This window comes from Bos indicus, chromosome 1, assembly GCF_029378745.1.
Source record: "Bos indicus isolate NIAB-ARS_2022 breed Sahiwal x Tharparkar chromosome 1, NIAB-ARS_B.indTharparkar_mat_pri_1.0, whole genome shotgun sequence".
NCBI lineage: Eukaryota > Metazoa > Chordata > Mammalia > Artiodactyla > Bovidae > Bos > Bos indicus.
The window spans coordinates 64,950,747-64,959,771 of record NC_091760.1 but is presented as its reverse complement, the minus strand read 5'-3'; the positions used below and the strand labels follow the sequence as shown (position 1 = coordinate 64,959,771).

Sequence of the window (9,025 nt, the reverse complement as noted above, 5' to 3'; positions counted from 1 at the left end):
TTAAATGTTGCCCTTTCTGGGGAGAGTTGACGAGAGATAAATCTCCTCTTTCCAGTCAAGCCATGCAATTTCTGTTTAATTTAATTCATGCATAGAATTAGACGACTCCCCTCCCTGCAACCCCTCCCCACAACCCCTCCCCCCAACCCCTCCCCCCAACCCCTCCCCCCAACCCCTCCCCCCAACCCCTCCCCCTTCTTTTGAAATAGGAGACCATGACCTTTGGTTACAGATTGTTTTTCCCCTAGATTACTATGTCACTAAGAAACAGAGGGCAGCTATCTATTTCACTTTTCAAGAAAATATGCCAGAAAGAAGAAAGAGGAGGAAAGGGAAGAAGCTGAGGAGGAAGGAGAAGAAGGGGAGGGTAAAGGAAGGTGGTTACTTCCTCCTGTTGATGTTGTTTAGCTGGTAAGTCCTGTCCAACTCTTCGTGCCTCTTAGGGTGGTTAAATAGTTTAGTGTGTTTAAGAAGTAAATGCCCTATTGTTCAGTCTCTTTAATGGGCTCAGCCTGGCACTCAGTGATGACCTAGAACGGTGGGATAGGGGAAGGAGAGGAAGGCTCAGGAGAGAAGGGGTATATATATATATCTATATATACATATAAATTCTGACTGAATCTAGTTGTCGTACGACAGAAACCAACACAAAATTGTAAAGCTATTTTCTACCAATTAAATAAAAAAATCTTTTTTTTTTTTAGTTTTATTTTATTTTTAAACTTTACAATATTGTATTGGTTTTGCCAAATATCAAAATGAATCCATCACAGGTATACATGTGTTCCCCATCCTGAACCCTCCTCCCTCCTCCCTCCCCATACCATCCCTCTGGGTCGTCCCAGTGCACCAGCCCCCAAAAATCTTTAATGGGCTGACTTGACTCTTAAGCGTTCATTTATTTGAGCTAGATATCATGACAGCTACATGTCCCATTATGAGAGCACCAAAATCGTCTCCGTCCTCTCCTTCGACAGCCTTTGGATGGCGCCTTTCTATGTTTCTGGGGGAGCAAGGAAAGGGAAGCACAAACTGAGAAAAGGGCAGCTGTGCTGACTCTGCCAGCAGCTCTAATGGACAGTGTGGGCAGGAGGACTGCAGCCAGTGTCTGTGGCGACTCTTAATCCCCAGAGTCCTATCATCACAGAGTGGCCAGGATTCAAGAGCAGGCCCCTACCCTCAGGCAGAGAACTCGAGTGGACACAGGGTCTGTCTCTTCTCTTAAAGGATCAAGTAATAAGCATGGCAGCCCACTCCAGTATTCTTGCCTGGAAAATCCCACGGACAGAGGAGCCTGAGTATGATACAGACTGAAGTGACTGAAAAGGCAGTACAATACTACACTCCCAGTGCCTTTGAAAGTTGCCCTTTCCAGATTCATCTCACACGCACACACACACACACACAAACCAAGTCTTCCTTAAATACAACCAAATCGCCGGCTTTAATTTAAGATTATTTTCTCTAATTTGGTCATCCACAGAAGTGAAGTTCATTTACATCCATTAAAAGCTCAAAGCAAATAAACAGGAACACCTCAAGGCAGTGAAAGATCATTATCAAGAACCCCCAATCCCCTTGGCCAATCTTAAAAATATCTCAGCTCTCCTCTGTTTGCTCTTTTCTCTGAATTGCCCAGTTTAACATTCTTCTTCTTATTGTTTGTTACTTTTTTTCGGGATCCATTTCGTTTGAAACAGAATGTAGTATTTCAATAAAGGTCTGGGCTCATGTGCAAAGATAATGAAGATAATTCCTGGCCGTGGCATGTCATTTTTCCACTCATACCTCCCTAATATTTTGTTGGCATTTTCACCATCTTGCAGCCTTAGAATGCCCTGGGTCTTTTTCTGTGATTGTTTGTTTCTTTTTCTTAGGGTCTGTCCATCTTGTTCTTCTCTCTCTCCCATTCTATTCACCTTTGCATCCACAGCACATGATACAGTTCTAGGCATACAGTAGGCACTCAGTAAATTTGGGGGGACTGGCTTGATGTGGCAAAGGAGTGGTACAGACATTAGGAGCTCAGAGGAGGGAAAGAGCAGATGGGGATTAGAAGAGCCAAAGAGAGATTCTTGAGGAAGTGATTTTTGGAATACCCCTTTAGGGAAGGAAGATGTTTGGATGGGCAGAGAGGATGGGAAAGGCGGTACAGGGGGTTATGGTGAAGTTAAGATTTTCAGGCAGAAAGTAGAGCCCCAAATGCAGAAGGGAGAGGGGCAGTGGGCAACAGGGAAAGAGCCCTCAGTTTAGATCAGAGTTAGCGCTGAATGTCCACTTCTCTTTTCATTTAAAGAACTCTGGTGATTTCCATCTCCGTGAATCAGAAAGAATGTGACAGCGTACAAAGAAGAAGAGATTACCACTCTCACACCGATGGCCTTTACCACCAGCTTTAGCAGAGTGTGGCACCACTCGGGAGCACCACAGTCTTAAAGCCCAGGTCTGGCCACCCCATTCTGAGTGCAGGCTATACAGATGAATTTAAATGAAGCTGAGAACGGGAGTCAGAGAGGCTCCACAGAGAGGCTGAAATTCATTGCAACCACAGTCCAGGGCAGAAATCAGGGTGCTGGTTGCCAGGTAGTTGCCCAGGGGAACTGACCTGAAACAGAGGTCAGAGAGCTTCTTGTGACTCTTCATTGCTGAGATTGCAACCAGTCTTGTTAGAAAAACCAAAGATACAACTTCCTGAAAATTTTTGTTAATGCAAAAGTGGGTTTGTTTCTTTGGCAACAGAAGAGTCCACCGTGGGAAAGGTTTTCTCCGCACCTAAGCTGTCTTAAATAACAACAACAAAAGCTGTCCTAGCACCTTGGACCCTGAGTACTCAATATGCAAAGACTTTGCAGTAGCCCTAGTTGGCCCAGCCCAACCCTGCCTGTGTTAACGGTTTTTTGCTCAGCCTGGCTTTTATCTGCATGAGAGGTGAAACAGTTCTAAGGTTGAGAGAGGCTAGACTGAATCTCCATTTTAGAGAGATCACTTTGTTCAGGGGCAAAGCCAAGTGCATTTATCACATTCATATATCAGTCACATCTCCTATCATTTTCTTTTCCTCTAAATGGAGTCACCTTTCTGTTTTACTCAGTTATTTTAGACGGGAAGCCATTGTGTGTCTACCACATGAAGTCCCTCCTGCCTTAAGCCTAGTTTCTCTAGAAAGCAAAGCTAGTTACAAAGCCCTAGATGACTGGGGATGTGAGTCTGGTGGTATAAGACAGGGCGATTTGACACAGGGAAGAAAGAAAGGCCAATACAAGGGTGCCTCACCATGCTGGCCTCTGCTTCAGGCAACTGGTACTCCATCTCACCGGGACCTTCTGGAAAGCCTCGTGAAATGTCTCTCTCAATTCCCCATCTGGGTGATGAAAATGGAAAGCGGTTATCCATCATCTTCCAGCCCCTTTGGATCAAGAGTAGCCCCACTGGTTCTAAGTCCCTCATATTTCCAAGTTGCACATGCTTGAGTGTAGACTTTCCCAGAGAATCTGATGTGAAGGCAACAGAGAGGCCTCAAGTGCCAGAAGCAAACAGAGAAAGGTATGGGCCAGATAAAGTGCTATCAGGTTCCACGGGTGCAAAAGGGATCCACTGGACCAGTGTGGGTTGGCTGCCTTCCCATGAAATGCTCTAGAACTCTTCACAGGAGTAGCAGGCTGGTTGGAAATTGGCGGGGGAGGACTAAAAGCTTCCTCAGCTCACCCTCTGGTTCCGTCACTGTGTTCACCTGAGGCTTACTGTACCAGGCTAGGGTGGCTGGGGTTACTGTCCCACTTGGCTAGTAGGATACACTGTCCAGCCACTCTGTAGAGATGGTGGGGGTAGGGGGCAGTGTAGGTAAGAGTGGTCTTGTAAGCTGGGCACTCCCCCAAAGTTTCCACTACCCATGAGATGGATGGCCCACTCCTGCTACGGCATGACTGTAACTAGGGAGGGGTAATTCTGCGTGCTGAAACAAAACTTGAAAAAGCACAGAAGCAGCCAGCCTTATGGCTCAAATACTGTCTACCCCCAAAGTTGATGTGTCGGCCCCTCCCACTATGGGGCACCTTTCTAACCTCTCCCCTAGGTGGCCCAGTGCAGTTTCCTCTCCCCCTTGACCCTGAGGCACTGCTGGGGCAGGTGAGGGAGAGAGGCTGTGCAATCTGCGATACCATCTGAAGGGAAGTGACAAAACAGGACAGCAGAGGGAGCTTCCTCAAATTGCACATAAAGAACACTATGCTCTTCCCCTGGTTGGACTTAAACATTTCTGAACATCAGAGTTCTCTATCAAGTAAAAGGAAGTTGGGAGGGGAAATGCCACCTCTGTGAAATATCACCCAAAGAAAAACCGAGTGAGTTGCCATTAGTTTGAAGACGGCAAGAAAGGAACATCTCAGAAGTGGAGCCTCATACTTCGGTTTTTAATACAAGAGGAATTGTTCTTTGGCAAGTAAGTACATTTATTATTAGCTTAATATGGGGATAGCTTGGTGGATCTAGTTACCAACAACCTGACTGCTTTTTAAACAAACATACCTCTAAGATGCATCCTTTCCCCCCAGAGGGCCTTCTGGGGGTTTCTTATTCCAACATATTGGAGAATCATTATCAGAGTTATGACTCTAGAAAGTGGAAAGGAAAGTGGAAACTGTTAGTTGCTCAGTCGTGTCTGACTGTTTGTGACCCCATGGACTATAACCTGCCAGGCTCCTCTGTCCAAGGGATTCGCCAGGCAAGAATACTGGAGTGGGTTGCCATTTCCTTCTCCACGGGATCTTTCCGACTCAGAGGTTGAACCTGGGTCTGCTGCATTGTAGGCAGATTCTTTACTGCCTGAGCCACCAGCACAGCCTGGGCATCAGTTATGGCCCTAGATAGTAGAAAATATTAATTTTTCAGGCTGAATCTGAGTTTTCCAAAACCAGTAAAATTCTGGTGAATAAGTGAATCCAGGCTAATTCTGATTAAAATACAGTGTGGCTGATAAGACAATCTGGTGTGGCTGACAGACTAGCCCTGGGGTGGTTCTCCAAGACGGGTCCCAAACATCTGGGTAGCACCCAGACTGGGTCTCTGCTGGAATCTGAGAGGATCACATCAAAGCACAGCTTTCATTTTTATTCCTAATGTTTAATATATTTGCTAAAAAAAAAATCAGCTTTCTCACATTGTAGTACATAATATAACCAAGTAATGATTTCCGTATGTCTTTTCTCTTCCCCTTTTACTGATGCTCTTCCACTGATTGAAATCCTCTACCGCTTTAAGACACAGTCTTTATGTAGAAGCATTTAAAAACAGAAACATTTGTTTCTCTGTGTTAATATAGTAAGAAAGAAATAGTTTCATGACTTAAGTACTGCCTTGGACAAAATACGCCCTCCCTGGTGCTCTGTGTTTCTCTATATGTTCTGAAGAGGGTCAGAGCTTTCATGCGTTGGCTGGCTGGTGTCCAGGGGCCTTTAGTTCTCCTTGTTTTTAATAACCTTCAACATCTCCCAGCAGTAGGAGACCGGTGGTTGGTTCTCGGAACATGTGTAAGGCAGGGTCACTTCCTCAAATGTCTGTCAAGTCTTGCTTTCCCCTTAAGATTGTGCTGTGATTTAGAGGTTGCTCAGATTACAGTCCCTGACTCATGTTAGGCAGTAAACCAAGAGGTTTTACAACCCAGGGTAGGCCAATCTTCCTTCCTTCCTGGATGACCTTTTTTTTTTTTTTCCTTTTCAGGTTGTGAAGATAAATCCTGTCTTTTAATTTTAGGAGTCTGCATACCCAGGTACTCCAACCAGCGTCTCTTCAGTGTGCTTTGCAAACATCACAGGCGAACCCTCTGTGCGGGAGGCAACTGAATTGTCTCCGGCCCTGCCTGGTGTAAACTGTGAGGTGCCAGTTCTCACGTGGCTTGAAACTGTTTGCTTTTGTTTTCCATCCTCACCAGCAGAAGCCATGGGTCACACAATGAAGTGGGGAACACTACCACCCAAGCGCCCATGCCTCTGGCTCTCTCAGCTCTTGGTGCTCACTGGTCTTTTTTACTTCTGTTCAGGTAAGCAACTTCCAGGAACTTGACTGAGTCTACCACCTCGGGGTTTGGAAGAGAAAGGGCATGGTGTTCTCTGTGCTGTCTCCTTCTGCCACCCTGCAAGAGGGAAGGGACATTCAGGGTATTTCAGTCCATTTTAGGGATGAGAAAACAGGTCCAGAAAGGTTAAAGGACCTGTCCTTGATCACACAACAAGCCAGTGGCCAAGCTAGCTCAGGAACACAGACCTTAAAGGAAAGGCAGAGCCGTGTTATTTTAACAAAACCAAAAGCCAATTCAGAAGGACAGCTTAGAGTTGTGATCTCCTCCACTAGATGCTCATTTACGTGTTGTGACACACCGAGGGCACACTGGCCTTGGGCTCTGCTTCCCAAGCTACATTTCCATGAGACAACACAATATCCTCTGCTTCTAAAACTGAACAGTGATGATCTTTCCAAGTTGAAGGGGGAAAAGAAAGTAGTGGTGACATACAATCTTTTTCATATTAAAATTTTCTCTTAATATTTACTTTTATGCTCTAGGTGCCAATGCCCTTTGTCAATGCTGGCATCTGACATTTGGTAGTATCAGATTTAGTGCAGATCATATTTTGAGTTACTTTTAACTTACTACAAAGGTATTTCAAGTGCGTCCTACAAAGAGTATTTTGACTTCTGGAGACTTTTTCCAGCTCAGGTGCTGAATTTGGGGGGCTGTTGGGAAGGGTGGTGCTGATTCTGCTGACAGGGTGGCTCTGACTTTTTTTAGAAGGCAGAACAAATAAAAGATCTGCTTTTCTGCTGAGCAGCATACCACCTGGTTTCCTCAAAATAAAGAGGAGGTTTTGCCTCCTGCACAGTTTCCTAGTCTTCAAAGAACCAAATATCAAAGGATCTTGTCTTAAGCTCTGCTTGCTTAAACTGCAGCCATCACCCAGAATGACTTCGCGGGTTGGGTGGGGGCGGTGGCGGGGACACAGGGGTGTGGGCACAGTCGCAAAAAGATGACTACAATGCAGGTATTTATACATTTTCTGTTGTGAAATTGCTATTTTACACTGTTGCTGAAGCAAGAGAACCATGATTCAAGTTTTGCAATTTAAACATCAGATTTTGCATATATTTGACAGTAATATTTCCAACGGTTACAACTTTTTTCCTGGGTAGCTGAAGGCAGCATTCCCAATTTAGAGTCTTCTGGGGAGTCTAAATGAGCTTTAAAAGATTTAAAAGTAAATTTACAGGCTTCCTAGAAATGTGGTGTGTGTGCAAGCGTGTGTGTGTGTGTGTGTCTGTGAAAGAAGGAGAGAGAGAGAGGTGGGGGAGGGGTGAGGAGAAAGAAAAACAATAAAAAAAAGAGAAAGCATAAAAAGAAAATTAAAACCAAGACTTTAACAATTATACCACAAAAATTAGAGGCCAATAGAAGGAAATGAACTTTGAGCTAAAGAAAGGTATTTTGGAAAGCACCTTGTTGTACAGTTACATCCAGATTTTATTGTTGCTATACTGAGTCAACAAAGGAATCTGAGCTTCTTTTGTCTGAACACCTACTGTGTAAAAGATGGACCTTGAAAAACTGAGCCTCAGATTCCTACTCTCAAAGAGAGATGTGAGTATGTTAGCTGGAGAAGGCACAAGTAATTAATCCACAAACAAGTGAAAAGCAGAGAAGTGCCTGGCTCTGCCTGTAAGCGCCCCTGACCTGGGAAAGGCGGGCAGGCTTTATGGTAGAGGGTGGGGGTCGCAGCAGCAGAACTTGGGCAGAGACTAGCCTGGACAAATGCAGAAAGATGAGGATGAGTCAGCGGGCGGGGAACTCATTTTCTGGTTTAATCATTTGTGTATTCAACAAACACTGAGCCTTTCTTATGTACAAGACACTTTTCTTGGTCCTGGGGACAAGCTGTTAGCAAAATTGACTTGGCTTTTGCCTTCATGGAATTTACAGTCATTAGCATGAAGACGAAGATGAATCAATCACTTGAATGTATGACCAAGAAACACGATGTTTCCCTGCCAGAGGGGAGGAGGGTGGTGAGAGTGAGCTGGGTGAAGGTGGAAGGAGCAGTATGCGAGGGACATGGAGGAGCAAAGAAGTGAAGGCGCGCAGTGTTGGGGCAGCAGGGAGACAGAGACCAGACTCTACGGGCTCGGGCTCGAAGGCCAGGGATCTGGAAGTTATTTGGAGGACTGGAAGGCCATGGAAGGATTTTAAGAAGGGGAGTGACACAGTCTCTGCCAGGGCTGCTCACACTTTTATTATACATACCAATCTCCTGGAGGACTGTTTAAAAAGCAGCTTCTAGAACAGGGGACTTTTTTTTTAACTTTTATTTTATATTGGAGTATAGTTGATTAACAATATTGTGTTAGTTTCAGGTGTACAGCAGAGTGATTCAGTTATACATATACACATGTCTATTCTTTTTCAAATTCTTTTGCCATTTAGGTTATTACAGAATATTGAGCAGACTTCCCTGTAGCACAGGGGATGTTTAGAGCAGTGAAAAGACTGGGTATGATACTGTAATGGTAGATGCAATGGCAGTTGTCAAAACCCATAGAATGTACAGCATCAAGAATGATGTATAATGTAAACTGGGGACTTTGGGTGATAGTGATGTGTCAGCGTAACTTCACTGATTGTCACAAAGGTACCACTCTGGTGTGGGATGTTAATAGTGGGGGAGGCTGCACCCATGGGAGCTGGGGCACATGGGTACTGTGAACCTAGAACTGCTGTGAAAGATAAAGGCCATATATGTATTTTTAAAAATGCAGTTTCTGCTTAGGTGGGCTTTGGGGAGGGGCCAGCAAATCTGTATTTCTAACAATCAGCCAGGTGATATTGATGCTACTGGTCCACAGTCCTTTAGGTTTAGTAGTAAAAGATACATTATACAAAAAAAGAAAAAGCCAGTGTTGCTAAAGCATGGAGAATGGCTTTTAGAGCAGCCAGTGCAATCAGGGAGGACTTTGTTCAGGGCTGGGGATTTGCCACCCACCTCCT

General features: G+C 44.8%; 1 protein-coding gene across 2 annotated transcripts in view; it reads left to right on the top strand.

Moving 5' to 3' along the window:
- The first annotated feature begins 260 nt into the window (after window positions 1-260).
- The window catches only part of CD80 (CD80 molecule), a 32,658-nt gene continuing 23,893 nt past the window's right edge, over window positions 261-9,025 (top strand). The window contains exons 1-4 of one of the 2 annotated variants that reach the window (XM_070796006.1): window positions 261-411; window positions 2,297-4,438; window positions 5,716-5,764; window positions 5,930-6,034. In XM_070796006.1, coding sequence (XP_070652107.1) covers window positions 5,935-6,034 — 100 coding nt within the window. In that variant the 5' untranslated portion in view covers window positions 261-411; window positions 2,297-4,438; window positions 5,716-5,764; window positions 5,930-5,934. Of the gene's footprint in view, window positions 412-2,296; window positions 4,439-5,715; window positions 5,765-5,926; window positions 6,035-9,025 lie in introns of both variants that reach the window. The other variant, XM_070795953.1, reaches the window with a different exon arrangement.